Below are 19152 nucleotides of genomic sequence, written 5' to 3' on the forward strand. Positions count from 1 at the left end.
CTCTCTAAATCACATATTTAAGAAGTTGCTAAATGATTTTTAGAGTAAAAAAATGTGAGTTCTCCAATAGTTCTCTAAATATAGGTTGTAATTTTGTTTTGTATTTATCTACATAAAAAATAAGTCACAAAAACTATATAATGCATTCAACATTTTTGTTTAGGGAGTTGTTAAATGGTTGCCAAATGTAGAGAGAAAATGAGGTTAGATGACAAGTTGTTAAATTTAGAAAGTTCATTTAGAGAATTGTTGGAGAATAGTTTTTATGTTAACTACCTAAATTATTGATTTAGGAAGTCTTTTAGAGAACCACTGGAGTTGCTCTTAGAGTGTTACAGTATACACTAAAACATGTTTCAAGTGCTATCCAAAGAGTGAGGAAGCTAACCTTCATCCAAGTTGGCGCGTAAGACAGGAGCGAAGCCGAGAAGCTTTACCCTCGTAGGGTTAGCATGCGAATGAAGTCGAACAAAGAGGCTTTTGCTTCATGGCATCGATGTACGAAGCAAGCAAGGAAGAGAAGATTCTAAAAACCCGGCCAACGAGATGGACACAAGAAAAGACAACTTTGCCCTCACGAGTGTCATAGATCATATAAATAGGACTCATGTGCATGTTTGTAATTTCATATGAAGTTGTACGTCACCACTATAAATAGAGGAACAATGCCATGCGTTTGGGACGGATGGGAACAGGGAAGGTAAGAACCGCTCTACCTTCGAAGGTGTTTACATCTACCTTCATGCTCTCGTTTGTAAGCAGAAGGTATATTTGTAATCATTTATAATAAAAGACGGCGGAGTTAAATTGATTCCCTTATATGACTTATTCAGCTATGCCACTTTTCTACCACGGCTTAGGCCCCGTATGGAAATAAAGTGCCAAGACATACCCATGGTTTTTTTTACCACAGTATTAAAAACTTTGGTCTGGAGCTAAGATTTCAAAACTATGAAAGTACTGCAGCATATCAAAACTACAGTTTTGAAAACATAGTTTTTGAAGAGTCTACCAAACACTGTATTGGAAAAGTACCACATTATCTCAAATACTACAATATTCTCCAAAAACAGAGAAAATACTCCACTTCCAAACATGCCCTTATTATATTATCTTTGTGTATTCAATATAATTTAAGGTTTCATCATCATTCCAATTTCTCCCTTTAATCAATTCCCTTTGATGAAGGGAATTTATTAAAGGGAGAAAAGAAAATATTCTCATTTGTCTTGTCTTGTTTTTGGTTTCCCTCATGAGCCAAAAGCAAGTGACCAACATCCACAATTTTCTAGAGCACCTAATGATCTGCTCCACTAACTTCACTAATTTTTTTGGAGCTAGAGCAGTCTCCAATTGCCCCCTAAAGGATCATAGTTGAATAGATATAATTACTTAGGAAGAAGTTAAATGCATTACGTTTCTATCAAATATGTACACAAAAGGAACTAGAACCCATGTTTAAAAGGTAACCAACGCTTCCGCCAAAGAGCATCTCCAACGGTAACTTAAATAAGTGCCGTATCTTTAAATATAAGGTTTAATTCATAAAAATGACTCTATAAATACCTTTTTCCCAAAATTTTATCAAAAATTATAGTGCAGACTATAAAGTGACTTAAATATACTATATCTCAGATTATTTCTTTATCCTTGTTTTTACATCATTCTCAACTTTTTCTTGATAATATAATTTATTTTCTAAAATAGATGATTTAGGATTTAACTGGTGGAGCATAATTTATTTTTAATATAATAAACACTTTAAATGGTATAATATTTTAGTTTTTATGGCACTATTTTAAATATTGGTTAGGGATGCTCTAAGGCCATGTGTAGTGAAGAGACACCAAATCGGTTCTTCAAGCACAAGAGACAATTAAGAGACTCTATTATATAACGAAGTGTCTATAATCGTAGTCTATTAATAAATACAAAAGTAAATGTACATGTACAACATCGGATCAATAGATCAGACGACGAATTCGTACAGCGAAAAGTGAGACATCTGTTGTTACTTGGGTTGCGAGTCAGAGACGTCTCTTCACGGAATGTCCATTTTAAACAACTTAAGAGACCCTATATTAAACATCATTGTACATGTCAGGTTAGGCTACAAGGCGCCATTGTTCTCCAAGACAAGCTAGTCAGCTAGATATGACTGGACGGCTAGGCGATGTCTTTGGAACACTCACTAGAACGTCGTATGAAACCAGTATGAATGAGCATTTATTTTTTCACAAAAAAGTTTGAATTCTTGACAAACTTAAAGTAGCAATGCTGTACATGGTCGCCTAGATGAACCACCAAGCCGGATCTGCTTCATGCCACTGCATTCAGATGTTTCTTGAACCATACCCCAATGTTGAGGAAGCTTTCGAAATCGGACCGCGGTCTGCAGAGAACAATCACCAAATCCAAGCCCAATTCAAAAGGGGAAAGGGTTGGCCAAAGAAGCCGCGCTGCGTGATACGGAAGAACAGAATTAGCTTACAAATTGATTTCGTGTATGTCCTCTGGGAACATCATGATTTTGACATCGCCTCCTCTTTCTATCAGGCTCCTTGCGTACTGAAATTACGAGAAAGCAAATATGAAAATAGTACTCTTCCGTCCTAAAATAGTAGTCGTTTTAGAAATTTAGTGGGTTGATGCAATTTTTAATACGTGTGTGTTTTATATGTATGTCTAGATTCAATATCATTTATTTGAATATAGACATAAAAATCAAAAGCTAAAACGACTACTATTTTGAAACAGAGGAAGTGTTCGTTTTAGAGTTTTAATAGATTCATACAATATTTAATGTATGTGTATTATATATGTGTCTAGATTTATTGTTATTCATTTGAATATAGATAAAAAAACTAAAACAAATTATATAATGGTACAGAGGGAGTACGTAAAGAAGATGCATATTCGAATCTGAGAAGATAGGGCAAGAAGGCAGAGATAATATGGGAAGTTCGGTCACATGGAATTCTATCATCATAGTATAAATGAGACTAGTTAAAATATTTTTACAGCAATACGTGGAACTTTGAGATCCATTTGTAGTTGTTAGACAAATGCCAATAAAAATGTTATCATTAGATGTATAATTGTTAGCTAGCCATTTTATTTTGACTAAGAGTGCTTGATTGGATTTAAGATTATTAGTCGTAGGAACTCAAAGTTCATAATAGTTACTTAAGTGTCACTAGGTAACACAAAAAAATGCTAACTTATATGCACGAGTGTGAGGGACACCTTGGAACACACATAAAGCCTAATACAAAATAGGATCATCCGACACTTCCTGTAGCTCTATGATATGTTTCAATGAGTGTTGGAGTCAGGTTTGTTGGTCTGAAGGTTGCAAATATGATAGCATCGGACAAGAGGGTGTACTGTTCTTGAGAGTAGTTCTATTATTAGGCACACAGAAAATTCCATATAGGACCAGTGACGGAGGAGCCATTGTGGCTAAGTGTAGCCTCAGTCATACCATAAATTTTAAAATATTTGTATCTTACATTATAATCATATAAGAATATGTGGTGTGTTGGATATAGGCTATCGTGTTTTAAGCTGTAGGTTCAAGGTTGTGACTTGTGAGTTTGATTCACATTGCTTGTATTTTTTTTCTCAGCCATACCATATTTTTCTTTTGTCCTCAGCTACTGTATAGGATCGTTAGACTAGTCTAGCTACTGTATAGAACCGACTAGTCTGACACAACTAGGAGCTTTCTCTGGTCACTTTCTGTGTAACATCGAACCCAAATTAGTGTTAGTACGACACTCATCGGGCCATACACTATTATAATTGTTAAGGCATAATTAGTAACATTCAAATGACTAGTACATGTGACAAGCTATAGAGTTGTCAAACCAGTGTGCTTTGGTACGACGATGGGCCTCGAACAGTACAACGACCCTGTTTTCTACATAGTAAAAGGACCAGCGGCTAGTTATCTCTTGGGATCTTATAAATGAGCTTGTTTGGCCAGAGGGCATGCATCTTAGCTTTCTAACCTGATACACTCATTAGTGAGCCTAAGAAAACATATCTCATCCATCTAGTGATATTGATTTATACAAAGTGAGATTGGAAGTCATCTATAGTGATTTGCACTAAGTTGTTGCATGTAGTGGAGCTAGTAACTATATTGATCTACAATATTCTTGTTACTATTCATGGTTTCCATTACCTAGACGACATGGAGTCAACGGAGGATAGTTGAGCGGCATTAGAGATTGTGGCCAACTCTGATTATTATTGTGAGGCGGTCTTGTGCTCATTCCTCACGAGAATTTCACAAAGATCAATTCTAATAAACTTGTGGCTTGTTAGAGTGCCTCTTTATTATCGTTCTTATGGTGCCCTCATTATAGGCTTGGCATGTGATGCCGATAGCACGTGAACCACTTAGCTTGGACATGCCACAACGAGAACATATGTTGTCGGTAGGCAACATAACCTCAAGGAAATATCTTGAGTCATTTTCTGCCTCGAGTGGTTCGCACTTCTAACTTACCATTGTAAATACTTTTATCTACTTATTGTGTATATCTTGCTCAGCTAGCCTTGTGTAGATTATACTTTTATTTATTGCTACTAGCTCACTTTGATCAATATATATTAAACACCAAGCTACTAGAATTATCTAGGGGCTTGCATTTAGTAAACTAGAGATAGAGCAAGAATAGACTCTAATGTCACCTTCTATACTAATCAATTGGCTCTAGTGATACTTGCAAACTTGTTAAATAGTTTTTATACGCTATTCACTCCCTCTAGTCATCTAGGTCCTATATATCATCTCTACCCATCCTTGGGTCTTACCCAAAGTCCCATTTGGTTGTTCCATCGCCACCCTCTCCATCCCCACCAATACCTCCTCCCCGACCATAGTTGTGTCCATCTTGTGAAATAGTTGTAAGTGCAATTAAGCTATAATTTGGGTTTTGGTGATAGTGACCATCCAATTAGAGGACTAATCAAATTTATTGAGTAAACAAGCATGTACAATATAAAAAAGTTTAATACATATAATTGTGGAGCCCCAAATTACAAAAGGATGTGACAATCGACTCAAAGGCATTTATGTCCATTTAATATTTTAAATTTGAGTATAGGAAAATCGGCACTATTAAGGGGGGGCATAATGGACAAGCTTCAATGCGCAACCATGTGCTCAAAAGATCCATTATAATATCTTAAATCCTAGCCACAACAACAAGCCTCTAATTCTTTGTTTCTCTTGGTTGCTTGGCTTGAGTGGCAATATCGCTCTTGGACCGGCACTACCGCAACTTAAATTTGACCGTTGGGTAGAAAATGGGTGTATCTACCTTTTCCCTGTCCCTCCAATGGCCATTTGTATGACCAAGCCTCGTTGAGCAAGAATGCTCTCCCTCTCTCACACTCAATTGGAGCACATCAAGTTTCATTCAACCTTTCCACTTTGATTCTTTGAGAGATTGAGTCTCGAAACTATCTTAGAGAGCTCACCAACCTGTTCTTCAACTCGCAGTTGGTTCACATTCAAGCTAGTGACTATGTTTGTTACTCTTGGACCTTTGCTTTTAGCCGACTAGAACATTGCCATGGAGCTTGTCATCTCATGTGGCTAGGGATGAAAGTGGATATCCGAATTGTTACAGCAAATTTGATATTTTCAAATAAATATGTATATAATTTGGTACTAATCTTTTCTTATGTTATCAAGCACGTTATTACAAATAAGAATATGTTTTTGCATAAATTGTTTTATGCATTATTTGCTCTCTACAACGAAAAAGGTGAAAATTGTTTTATGCATTATTTGCTCTCTACAACAAAAAAAGTTGCACACTTCTTCATCTCTATGTCGATGATATGATAATCATGGGTGATGATTCTCAATACATTGCTTTAGTGAGACATTCTTCATGTCTAATTTGGGTCCTCTTTGTTACTTCCATGGTTTTGAGGTCAGTTCCACCACCCATGACATTTTTCTCTCTTAAGAGAAGTACTCTTAGGACATAGTTTCCCATGCTACTCTTATTGATCACCGCACTATTAATACTCTTATGGAGCTTGGTGTCATCTACTATCTACTAACAGTGCCCCACTTGATGATCCCACTCGTTGTTGTAAGATAGGTGGGAGTCTTGTCTATCTTGGTATCACCCATCGTGACATTTTTCATTTTGTTCACATCTTGAGTTAATATATCTTAACTCCTACTCAGCTTCACTATGCTCACCTCCTTCATGTTCTGTGATACCTTTGTGGAACTCTCATGTCGACTTTTCTTCCCTCACTCAAGCGCCTTTAGCTTTAGGTGTACTCTGATGCAACATGAGCAGATGATCTCTATAATGGCCACTCTTTTAGCTTATTATGTTTTTCTTGGTTCCTCCTTGATTACCTAGAATACCAAGAAGCAAATTGAAGTTTTTCGTTGCTTAGGCTGAGCTGTGTGCTATGGTGACTGTCTCTGTGGAGGTGACATGTCTTCTTGAGGATTTCACTGTGTCTGCTACTATGCCAACTTATCTTTCCTTTAACGGTATCAGTGCGATCAATATTGCTCAGAACTTGGTCAAGCATGAACTCACCAAGCACATTGTCATTGATGCTTCCTACATGAAATCACTCATGTATAATCAAATTGTGATGCTCCACCATGTGCCTTTAGAAGAATAGTTAGCTGATTTGTTTACCGGGGCACAAACATGGGTCAAACATCACTTCTCACTCTCCAAACTTATTGTTTGCTAGATCCACTATGAATTCGAGGGGTGTTAAATGTATATGATGATTATATAGTTTCCCTCTACTTGGACAACTTTTTGCATATGTATATTATATATCTTCCCATCCGAGCCTAGCAATACACTTGGTTTGTCTTATTGTAACAGTTAGGTCTTAACAACATATAACCTCCAAAAGAGAGGGAAGCAGATCCTCTATAGTACTTCCCCTACAGTTGATTCACTAACGTGCGGGGTTAGACCTAGGTTGGGCACACACGTCAGTGACCTAAGTGTAGGGCACACTACTGTAGAGGATCTAGCTGCAAAGAAAGGGTATACATATGAGGACTATTGTTTCTTTTGCAACGATCCTCCGGAGACTAGGCTTTATCTCTCTTTGTGATGCCCCATTGCAAATTTGGGGCCATCTGCTATCTTTGGAAAATTCCACTGTGCAACTGCCACATGACCCGCATGCATCACTAATCGGTGGGATGATTCAACATGGTGCCAAAATAGGACCACAAGCATTTCAATTGCACACTAATATACTTTTGGGCTTGTTTGGTTAGAAGTGGATTAGATAAAATTAAATATTTTACTAGTCAGAATTGAATAGAAATGGATTTATTCTCCCTCAATCCACATATAACCGAACAAGACCTTATTGTGTAAGGAGAGGACTAAGAGGATCTTTGATCAAAGTCAACATAGTGCGAAGGTGTAGGACATTTACATTTGTGATGTAAATCCACTAATATGGTGTTGAACAATAAAATTGACAGCACTAGTATTGTCGGACGGTCCATGGGCAAGCCCGGACGGTTCGGGCCCGGACAGTTCGACTTATTAGCCCGAACCATCTAGGATTAGGTCAGTTCTAACGAGAGTCCTAATTTGTTTTGAGATCTTCCACGATCCTTGAGATATCTTGTTAGGCTTCGCTTAGGATAAGGTTTGGACATCATCTCCTATAAATATGAATGGATACAACCGAATGAGAATACATACAATCCAATTGAACCAATCTATTTACATTATTTATCTTCATGCCTTAGGTATAGATGTAGCTTAACTTTAGGTTGTAGTTCCTAAATCTTAATGTTCACGTCTCTTTGGCTCTATGTTGTCTCGAGGCACATTGATTGGCCTGCTGATCCTAAAGCAATCCTATGATCTTTCCTCCCCGACGAGGTCCCTACTGGGAGGCGAGATCTAAGTTTACCCGAGAGCCCTCTACGCCATCGTGGATGGTCCGCTGCCTACACGTAGACGGTCCACGCACGTGCAGAGAAGAGCAGTGTTATCTACGTCATCGCGGACAATCTGGTACCCAACTGTGGATTGTCCAATGCCCTACCACGGATGGTCAGAGGATGCCAAAGTCCTACACGTCGAGTGAAGACCTATAGTTAGTCAGTGTTTTGACCCAAAAGATGCCAACACATGGGCTTCTGTTTTGATCCTAGGACCGGTGTGTTTGGGTGCCAAGTGTACATAAGACTCTCTTTTCTTTACTTTTTAATTGAGCTATGGCCAATAAGCACGAGTCCCATGAGCCCTGCACAAAGCCCGCTGTTTAGACCCGATCCGAGCCCGACATGGCCAGGTTCTATGCGGGCCTGGGCCGGCCCGACACTAATAAACGGACCGGGCTCAGATAGGAAACTAAACACGGTGGGTTGGCCCAACACGGCTCATTTATCTCTAAGCCCGTCAAATCCGTTTTTTGCACTAAACCGTGCTTACCGGCTCTCTTAGCCTGTTTTTGGCCCGCTTTTTCCGCGCTTACCGGGCCGGCCCAGCCCATTTAGGCCCGCTGCGGACCGGGCTCGGACAGGGAAACGAGCCCACGGGTTTAAATGATCCGGCCTGATTTTCTAACCGTACCTAGCAGGTTGGGCCCAAAATGGGCCGGACTTCACCGGGCCAGGCCGGGCGGCCCGTTTTCCTTGACGAGTTAGAATAGATCCCTTGAGCTTGAAGTAGATGTACCTGTAGGCCATTAGAAGCAGGCACTCGAAGGTCAGCTCCGCCAAGAAGCATAAGAAGGGGCGCTTTGACCTGCACGCTCTCACTCAGCAAAGCTCCATCAACCGTACGTACCACCAAAACGACAATCAAATCAACCAGCTGGTAGGAGAGGAGCAGGCAGGCCGGAGAGAAGCAGCATACTTTAGAGACATGGGCGATCGGCGATCTCTGGTAGAAGAGACGAAGATGGCCGGGCGAAGGCGCTTCAGAGGCGTATCGCTTCGCTTGGGTTCCGCAGGCCACTACGTAACACCAGTCCGGGATGTCGGTGGTGCCGGCCATCAGCGACAGGTTGCAGACAGGGTTCCGAGCAGCTGCCACGGCGAACCTGTCCGGAGCCTGACCGATGAGATGTGTTGTCAGGAACCCACCATGCGAGATCCCGACAACAGCTACTCTAGACGCATCTACCAGCTCTTCCTCGACGGCGAAGTCTAGCGCTGCAAGGCAGTCCTCAACATCCTGTCCGTCCAACGCATTGGTTCAGGTCTTCAGGAGGAACAGAAACCGAACGCTGGACGGCTGGACTCAAACATGTACCTGGGATCCAACTTTTCCAGGGAGCGACTGCAAGGCTTCCTCTCCATAACCTGGCGTGCCTCTTTTTTTTTGAAAAAAAAGATGTCAGTCAGATTGGAAGTACTGCCGCCACAGCCACACACACATGACATAGCTAGAGTGAGGAAGAGTACCGGTAGTTTACAACAAGCAGGTTGAATCCAAGCGAAGCAAGGAACGCCGAGGATTTTGAGTAGCTTGATACGGACACCGAGTGTGGGCCGCCGTGAAGGACCACAACAGTTGGACTGCGCGAGCTACCCTTGCAGCTGCAGGACACGAATATGGCCTCGAGTGGAAGCTTGCCACCTACAGAAAGAAACAGGAAGAAAGGCAAATATATAATATAATAATGCTAACCTCGCTCTGGGTGAAAAATTATCACACCCGTCCCTAAGGGCTTGTGATAGATATACCGTCAGAGAGGTCAGCAGATGGGCTAGGGACAGGGATTTTAAGTATGCTGACGCTGTGATGCAGCAACAAGGACTTAACCTGCGACGCAAAGGCGATGCTGCAGATGAGAATACAATACAGAAGAAGAACAATACAAGATAAACACAGAACCTAGCTAACCTTGCTGTTGGATGCCATGAATGGACTAGTAACTTCATCCCAGGTCCATCTACGTGCTTCACCCTCAGCTGGTGTCACGGCGAGACGTCGTCCATAGCTGATGGAAGGAGGGTCGATGGGACTACTTGACACTGTACACCATAACGAAAGAGAGAGAGAGAGGGAGAGAGAATACAAGTTTGCCTTCAGAAATTTTGAAGCACGAGTTCAGCACCAGTTTTTACATGCATCTATAAATTTTGGAATGCCAGTTTACAGCTACAATTACCAGCAAGAACATTGGTGCCATCTAACGCAAGAGCACGCCACGAGTAGCACGAGTCTTCCGGAGTTATTCTTGCCACTTTGCCACTGTACAAATGAGTCGATGTAGAGGATGTCAAACCGGTCGTCGTCGTCCTTTGAGCTCTAGAACATGGTAACAGAGCCTATACGATTTACCTTAACACATCAACCGATAGTATCACTTCGGCACTTCTCCAGGAAGATGTCAATATCACTGTACGTCCGTCGGAGAGCCAAGGATCGGGTAGCACGGATGAACAGTAGAGGCCTGGAAAACAGCCGCCGTCGTCGTCTTCAGGGCACATTACAACAGGTACCTGGGACAGTTCAGATCAAGCTACTACTACTCATCGGTGAACTGTGTGAATAGGCTGCAGAATAATTTAATCTGGTCGAGAAATTCTTCCTCGATAAAAAAAAGGTTAGTGAAGTAAATAAAATTAAAAAAAAAACAGATGGGCAGCATACCACTTGAGTAACATCGAGTTGTTCATCCATTTTCCAGTCCGAAGGCCAGTTGATCACATGCAGGGAATCCGTTGCGTTGTGTGCACCGCTGTCCACGGCTTGTTTTGAAGACAGGAAGACCAGAAGCCTTCCATCCCGGCTGTTTCGCAGTAGCCAGCCACTCACTTAATTGTATCATTCAGATCAAAATAAGCACTGCCTGGATCTGGATAATGCTGGTACTGAGCTACTGACGACCATACCTGAACCGTGGAAACAATGCACTGCTGAAGCCTGGGGTTAGGTTGCGCGCCACCGCACCGCCGGAGCCTGATTTACCATCACTGCTGGTAAAAAGGGAAAACAACACAACATTAGTGTTACTACAGAGCAAAGCCATGGACCGTGCGTGAGGGGATGGATGCTCACGTACGTCGTAGCCGGTGGATTGCCAGGCGGCTCTGGTCCTTGGATAGGGCAAGGGGCTGCATAGAGAGCACATGGCCTGTTGGAGCAGTACTTGATGCCGAGTTTTCTAGCAGTGTTCTGGAAGAACCCGTTGCGCTCTGACCATCCAACGAAAACCAGATACTTGTGCCTGCCACCTGGTGATTCCGGAGCCCAAACAACCTGCCCAACGCTCAACGATGTTGGGACACCTTTAGCCGCTACCACTTCTCCTCTACATACACCAAAATTGAAGACAGCAGTGAGTAGGGTTTTTTTTCTTCCCACAAGCTGTCAAGCTCTTGTGTTGATTAGTAGGCATGGAATGGAACAGAGACCTGGGAATGTCAAGAACAAACAGTGAGGGTCTTCCTTTCTTGGAGTACGTTTCACCCCAGTCCTCCTCCCACACGCCCTGCCCTTTCCAGGCACTGCAGTCTCCCTCGGAACAACCTTCTTCCCTCGTGTATCCGGAACGATTGAAAGCTGGTCTTGGTGTGGCTGGAGCTTCAGCGACGTATGCTACCAAGGTCTCTTCTTGATTCCAAGAAACACCATGAAACCTGCAGGAACAGGAACAGGAACAGCGCCGGACTGTCATGCGTGCCGCTCTAGCTGTAGCTGTGGAAAGCAAATGCACAGGATCGGTTCCTCCTCTCGTACCATTCATCCGTGTAGAGAGGACCGTGCACAGAACCTGCTACGTGTATCTCCTTCTCCACATGTGACTGACAAACGATTTCGAGCTTGGTGGGGCATCCTCTCTCCCCGTTTCGCACTACGAGGAGCTTCGACCCGGAAGGGGACGGAACGGTGGCGGACACTCCGGTTGTTTCAGTGGGGAAAGGAGACCACTGGAAATCCGGAGAGGTGGTGCCGGTGCCGGCTCTCGTCGTAATATGAGAATACAAAACGTATTTCCTGTTGGTGTTCGCCAGTAAGTCTGGCTGGCTAATGGAGAACATCGCTCTGGATCTGTCCTCTGCAATCATAGACGGTAGAGTGGGTAGGGTACTGGTTAGAACCTAAGACAAAAAAGCCGTTTTGGTATGAATTCAGACTTTCAGAGAGAAGTATAGGATGATTATGGACAAAAGAAAGCCATACCATCGTTGGTTTTGAGGATGGAAGCACTGTCGATGCTTGGGACGTTGGTGAATTCTTGCAGTAGCTTGGATTGCGAGGCATATTCTTCAGGTGCCATTGCATCCATCCTGCAGACTGGATTTTCTTCTCTCTCTCCCAGGACACATGCACACCTTGATGACCCACTGGAGGAACAAAATTCACTTGGCTATGCTAGCTAAATATCTGTAGTTTTACAAAGTTCATGTGAAAAAAGATGAAACGCTAAAGAATCTAACAGGAAAAAATCGTCGAGTGTCGGTGGTAGTGCCTGGGTGAGAGTGTTGAGTGCAAAAAGTTACCTGAACTCGGAAGCCAAACAGTTCTACACTGACTAGGCTAAACTGATCGAAGTAGACATGGGCTCATCTTGATCTAGACCTAGCAGATGATTGGGTTAATTAAGCCAAGTACAGATGGACGAAGCAACCGTATGTAGCCACAAAATTGTCCACAACATCAAAACCGCAATCTACAAATTCACAGCAAACCTTCGATCGAGGAAGAGATGACAGCGCGAATGGAAATTGCTTACACAGGATTTTCTGCTCTAATTTGCAGTACTTGAGTCCAGCAGAGGAAGAAAGACGCGAAGGGAATCGAACGGAAGGTAGCGTCAGATCTGTAACTGACACTCCTAAATAATGCACAAAATGACAAGATGAACTCCCAACCTTTTCTTCTTGTTCTTTTCTTCACATTATTGGTGCGGCTTTAGCTAATAAAATATCGTGTCAAACTCGAACGTACCATTCTGCTAGAACCTAAAATCTGGAGGATTAACGAGGTAACGTCATGGGAATACTGAATTACAGATTGCGACCTCGTAAATTTATATCTTGACAAGGAGTAGGTACGGACAGACGATTACACCATTTGTTAGACAGAAGGTATTTATAGGGTCAGGATATATAAATTGTTTGATTCATTAGTGTTTAATGAAAGGCAGCTTTAAGGAAAGAGATCATCGGATATAGATTAAAGTGTTGTTAGCTCCTTGAGCCAAAGTCTACCTATTTATTTATTTTTTGATAGAACAGGAGGGGAGGGCCCTACTGAAAATTTTATTAAAATTTTGAAAAGAAAATAAGGTTTAGAATAGACAAGAAGACGAATTACAGGGGATTAGGGGGAGTATGTACTGCCAATGTTTTCTACTGCCATTGTTGAAGCCATGCCGGGATGGCAGAATCAAATCTACCCAAAGCTCTGGAAATGACAAGGAGCAATTCATTTGCAAACTCCTGCTTGCAATGTTGCACCATTGGATCTTTGTTCTGAAAAAGTCAAGCGTTGCGGCACTTCCAAATGCTCCAAGTCATGAGAATAATAACCTCCATAGAGAATGGAACATTGAGTTGCTGTTTAAGGTTTGCCGCAACCTCCTCTCGATTAGCAACTCTAGGAGGAGTCAGACCGATTGAGTGCCAGCAGGCCTTCGCAAAGTTGCACCTGAGGAATAGATGGTAAAGAGTTTCCTCCCTCTACCAGATGCAGTTCTCGCAGGTGTAAGACTCAAGAGTCATGTTCTTCCTCCTAAGCATATTCCTAGTGTTGAGCCTATTTTTTAGCCATAGCCAAAAAAAGACCTTGTGCTTAGGTTGACATTTGTTCTTCCAGAGCAATCTGTAAATCTGATGCACGTGAGACTGTCCCATCAGATGCTTGTAAGTCTGCTTCGTGGAGAAGATTTCAGATCCCCAAATGAGCTTCCAAGTGTCCTTAACGTTGGTCACCGTGATTTGTCCCCAGGTCTCATTTAGCTCAAGATATTGCTCGTAGGCTTGCACAGACAGGGGGAGCTGAAACAACTCAAGGAGGTGCTCTTTTTGCTTAGCATCTTTGATAGAGAGTTTGGTGTTGCAAGCAAAAGAAAATAATTCTGGATATTGCTGAGTCGGGATGCCCTTATTCCACAGATCTTCCCAGAAAAGAATAGTTCTCCCATTGCCAATGGTCGGGGCTGCCAGGCCCTTGAAGTCTTGGAGTAAACTAAGCAGGCTTTTCCACCAAAAGGAACCAATATTTGAATCGCTAGGGAGTCTGTTTGTCCTGTAGTAGTTGTTCCAGACCAGGTTAACCCAGGGTAAGTCATGATTGTTGAAGAACTTGTACACGAATTTCAAAAGCAAGGCCTTGTTTTACGTCTCCAACCTGACCACCCCAAGGCCCCCATTTCGCTTCAGCTGGGTAATCATGCTCCAACCAGCAAGAGCAGATCTGTTTGAGTTCACATCATTGCCTCTCCAGAGACAATGCCTCCGGGAGGCATCAATCCTTTTGACAGTGGAGGCATGAATTTTTAGCGTGCTCATCAAGAAAGTCGGGAGAGCAGAGAAAACAGAGTTAACTACCTCCAGTCTTCCGGCCTGGGACAGGAGAGCAGAAGTACAGGACAGTCTCCCTTCAATCCTTTGAATAAGAGGTAGAAAATGGCAGATTCTGGGTTTTGACGGGCCTAGAGGTACACCAAGGTAAGTGAAAGGCATAGAACCTGTCTGGCAGTTTAAAGTTCTGGCTAGAATTTCCAATCGTGCTGGGCAGACATTGAATGGGTACATACTTGATTTAAGGTAATTCACTTTGAGACCCGTCGAGGTAGCAAAGGAGTTTATAGCTGCTCTGAGAAAAAATAATTGTCTGGGGCAAGCTTCCAAGATCAAGAGAGTGTCGTCAGCATATTGAACAATCGGGAAATCTTGACCACAGTTCTCAGTGAGTGGCAGCTGAAGAAGACCCTGCTGTCTCGCCTTATTGATTATACTTTGAAGCAAATCTGCCGCTAGAACGAATAAAAGAGGTGAAAGGGGGTCTCCTTGTCGTACCCCACGCTTGCAATGAAAAGATTTGCCCGGCACACCATTAAGGAGAACCGAGGACGTGCCAGAATGGAGGATATCCCTAATCCAGCCCAGCCATTTGGGCCCAAATCCTCTGAAGGACAGCACCTGAATGATCAGATCGTGCTCAACTGTGTCAAAGGCCTTCTCAAAGTCCAGCTTGAGCACAATGATTTCTTTTTTGGAAACATGGCACAAATGGATGTATTCATAAGCCCAAGCTAGGCAATCCTGGATGGATCTACCTTTGATGAAGCCATATTGATTTTTGTGAACAAGGGAGGTCATCACTGTCTGAAGACGGTTGGCCAGCAACTTGGTGATGATTTTCATACTATTATTTAGAAGCGAGATTGGCCTAAAATCTCCCACCAATTGAGCATTCTCCTTCTTCGGAATCAAAACAATAAAAGAACCATTAATACTTCGAAGACAGACATCCCCTTGATAAAATTGCTCACATAAGTCATAGAAATCCTGAGAAATGATCGGCCAGCATTTTTTGAGAAAATTGGTGTTGAATCCGTCGGGCCCCGGCGATTTGTCAGTGGGAAGGGCAGCAACAATGCTGTCGATATCTTGCTTTGTGAAAGGCTCCTCTAACCAATGTAAGTCTTCTTGCAACGAAATCAGGCTAGAGAGGTCAAAAACATTGTCCGAAAAGTCAGAAGAACCCAAGCGACATTTGAAGACATTCCACAGAAGGCCAGCTTTCCCGTCATGATCTGAAAATAATGACCCATTATCATCAGAGAGCAGCACAATTGAATTACGCTGATGCTTTACCGTTGCGTGAGCATGAAAAAATCTAGAGCAAATATCCCCCTTGGTGACCCAATTAATGGAAGCCCGTTGTTTCCAATAGATTTTCTGAATTTGGAGCAGTTCAACATTTTTGGATTGTAGAAGCTCCCGGAAATTCCATTCTTCAATCGAAAGATCGCGATGTTCCTCAATAAAGTCAATGAACTCAATAAGCAGCTTAATTTGTCCCACTGTTTTATCAATGTTTGGCAGAGACCGCTGCCAATCCTTGAGGATCTTTCTGGTGTACTTGAATTTAGCTGTTAAGTTTTTCGCTTTGTCTGCAAGAGTTGTGTCGGGGACCATAATTAGGGGTACCCCCAAGACTCCTAATCTCAGATGGTAACCCCCATCAGCACAAAGCTGCAAAGGCATGATGGGTGCGATTAAGGTCAAGGCTCGGTCCACTCAAGGGACACGATCTCGCCTCGCCCGAGCCCAGCCTCAGGCAAGGGCAGCCGACCCCGGAGGATTCACGTCTCGCTCGAGGGCCCCCTCAAGCAACGGACACACCTTCGGCTCGCCCGAGGCCCAGTCTTCGCCGAGAAGCAACATTGGCCAGATCGCCACGCCGACCGACCGTATCGCAGGAGCATTTAATGCAAGGATGGCCTGACACCTTATCCTGACGCGCGCTCTTCAGTCGACAGAGCCGAAGTGACCGCAGTCACTTCGCCGCTCCACTGACCAACCTGACAAGAAGACAGCGCCGCCTGCGTCGCTCCGACTGCTGTGCCACTCGATAGAGTGAGGCTGACAGCAGCCAAGTCCAGCCTCAGGCGCCATAGGAAGCTCCGCCTCGCCCGACCCCAGGGCTCGGCCCCCGTCTCGGCCTCGGAAGACGACGAACTCCGCCTCGCCTGACCCCAGGGCTCGGACTCAGCCTCGGCCTCAGAAGACGACGAACTCCGCCTCGCCCGACCCCGGGGCTCGGACTCAGCCTCGGCTCCGGAAGACGACGAACTCCGCCTCGCCCGACCCTAGGGCTCGGACTCAGCCTCGGCCTCGGACGACGGTCTCCGCCTCGCCCGACCCCAGGGCTCGGACTCAACCTCGACCTCGGAAGACAGACTCGACCTCGACCTGGGAGGAGCCTCCGCCTCGCTCGACCCAGGGCTCGGACCGACCACGTCACAGGGGGGGCCATCATTACCCTGCCCCTAGCTAGCTCAGGCTACGGGGAACAAGACCGGCGTCCCATCCGGCTCGCCCTGGTGAACAAATAATGATGGCGCCTCGCGTGCTCCATGACAACGGCGGCTTTCAGCCCCTTACGAAAGCAAGGAGATGTCAGCAAGGACTCGACAGCCCCGACAGCTGTCCTTCCGCAAGGCTCCAACGCTCCTCCGACGGCCACGACATCACATGAACAGGGTACCAAAACCTCTCCGACTGCCACGATGGCATGTACTTAGGGCTCTAGCTCCTCCCTGCTAGACACGTTAGCACACTGCTACTCTCCCTATTGTACACCTGGACCCTCTCCTTACGCCTATAAAAGGAAGGTCCAGGGCTCTCGTACGAGAAGGTTGGCCACGCGGGAGAACGGGCCGACGCGCAAGTCCCTCGCTCTCTCCCACGCGGATGCTTGTAACCCCCTACTACAAGCGCACCCGACCTGGGCGCAGGACAACACGAAGGCCGCAGGTTTCCCCTTTTGCCTGTCTCCTTTGCCCCCTTCGTGCTCCGTCTCGCGCCGACCCATCTGGGCTGGGACACGCGGCGACAATTTACTCGTCAGTCCAGGGACCCCTCGGGGTCGAAACGTCGACAGTTGGCGCGCCAGGTAGGGGCCTGCTGCGTGTTGACGAACAGCTTCCCGTCAAGCTCTAGATGGGTAGTCTCCAGCAACCTTTCCAACCTGGGACGATTCTTCGTTTCGGGAGTCTTGAGTTCATGTCCCTCGACGGCGGCTACGACATGATACTCCTTCCTCCGCCGCGCGACGGCGACAATGGCGGCCGATAGCCCGCCCACCGGCGGCGGAATCAACGACGTCTTCCCCACGTGGCGGAAGAACAACATTCGGGTTTGTCCTGTCACCTCCCCCGCCGATGGAGGAGGAGGCGGGGCAACCATGGCCAAGCAGGAGGCGGCACCTCGTCGGCTGTCGAGCGAGTCGACGGCGACGGCGCCCCAACGGGGGACACGTCGGGCGTCGACCTCGCGTCTGAGACGAAGACGAGCGCCATTTCCCCGTAACACGCCAACTCCAAGCGGACGAACGACGCCAGCACGCTCGCGAGGGACTTGCTGGGCGTCACCCTCATACCTGAGACGACGGTGCAGTCCGCCCCTGACGTGACTTCGACGCCGCCTGTCGACCAAGAGGTACCGACTGGTTCCCATCTCGTGCCTTTTAGATCCAGCTCCGACCCACCGAGCGACCCCGCTTTGGTGGACGCTTTTATAAAGGCATGTTCAAACCCTCCGGGGTATCATATGCGGTCACCTTGGGACCGGCTGACGGCCGTCTCGACCTACGGACCCTCGGGTTCCGAGGAAGATGATGAGCCCGACTTTTGTTGGGATTTCTCCGGGCTCGGTAACCCCAGTGCCATGCGGGACTTCATGACCGCTTGCGACTACTGCCTCTTTGATTGTTCCGATGGTAGCCGCAGCTTCGGCGACGAGGACTGCGGCCCAAGTCGTGAATGTTTCCACGTCGATCTAGTGGGTCCCGGCGAAGGCGACCATCTTGGTATGCCGGAAAACGGCGATCCCCCTAGGCCTGCGCCACGCGTTGACATCCTTCGGGAGCTAGCTGTGGTCCCAGTCCCTACGGGGGGTCAGGACGCACAGCTCGAGCAAATCCGCGAGGTGCAGGCCAGGCTCGACGAGGGAGCAGGAACACTTGAGCAGTTCCGGCGGAACATCGGGCAGGAATGGGCAGACCGAGCTCCGGCCGTAGAAGCGCGTCATCTGCCCCAGGGCATCCAGCTCCGCATTGTCGACGACGTCAGGGCAAGGCCGCCACCGGCTTCTAGTGGGGTCGGCCAGAACCTGGCTGCAGCAGCAATACTTCTCCGCGCGATACCGGAACCATCGACCACCGAAGGGCGGCGTATCCAGGCAGAGCTCAAGAATCTCCTGGAGGATGCCACGGTCCGACGGGCCGAAAGCTCTGCCTCTCGAAGGCAGGGGTACCCCTCGGAGCATCGCGCCGCGACTTCCCGATTCATGCGAGAAGCCTCGGTCCACACCGGGCGCACGCGCAACACAGCGCCTGCGGCCCCGGGTCGCCTCGGCAACGAGCACCACCACCGCAACCGTCGAGCCCACCTCGACGAGAGGGTAAGCCGAGGCTACCA

General features: G+C 45.7%; 1 protein-coding gene across 22 annotated transcripts; it reads right to left on the reverse strand.

Moving 5' to 3' along the window:
• Positions 1-1902: 1902 nt before the first annotated feature.
• LOC100281428 (uncharacterized) lies at positions 1903-13002 on the reverse strand. Of its 22 annotated transcripts, none has more exons than XM_008645388.4 (19): positions 12872-13002; positions 12689-12760; positions 12500-12578; positions 12180-12383; positions 11736-12054; positions 11411-11635; positions 11059-11307; positions 10889-10972; positions 10647-10785; positions 10335-10495; positions 10162-10244; positions 9894-10024; positions 9734-9812; positions 9452-9626; positions 9300-9360; positions 8901-9221; positions 8721-8789; positions 2492-2568; positions 1903-2392 (listed from the first exon to the last, which is right to left on the reverse strand). In XM_008645388.4, exons 4-19 carry the CDS (start codon positions 12283-12285, stop codon positions 2320-2322), a joined length of 2352 nt encoding a protein of 783 aa, XP_008643610.1. In that variant the 5' UTR covers positions 12286-12383; positions 12500-12578; positions 12689-12760; positions 12872-13002; the 3' UTR covers positions 1903-2319. The 22 variants fall into 22 exon arrangements, 21 of the variants coding, with proteins under 21 accessions (XP_008643610.1, XP_035823888.1, XP_008643616.1 ...); XM_035967995.1 differs by having other exon boundaries at positions 8901-9098; positions 9171-9221; positions 12500-12572; positions 12733-12887; XM_008645394.2 differs by having other exon boundaries at positions 8901-9098; positions 9171-9221; positions 12733-12883.
• Positions 13003-19152: the final 6150 nt, after the last annotated feature.

Source organism: Zea mays, chromosome 5 (assembly GCF_902167145.1).
Source record: "Zea mays cultivar B73 chromosome 5, Zm-B73-REFERENCE-NAM-5.0, whole genome shotgun sequence".
NCBI classification, from domain to species: Eukaryota; Viridiplantae; Streptophyta; class Magnoliopsida; order Poales; family Poaceae; genus Zea; species Zea mays.

Coding starts and splice junctions, on each gene's coding strand:
- LOC100281428 (XM_008645388.4), bottom strand. CDS start 12,285: ATGGATGCAATGGCACCTGAAGAATATGCCTCGCAATCCAAGCTACTG. Junction 9,627..9,733: donor ATCTGCTGACCTCTCTGACG/GTATATCTATCA, acceptor TTCTTTCTGTAG/GTGGCAAGCTTCCACTCGAG. Junction 9,222..9,299: donor CTGGAAAAGTTGGATCCCAG/GTACATGTTTGA, acceptor TTGGACGGACAG/GATGTTGAGGACTGCCTTGC.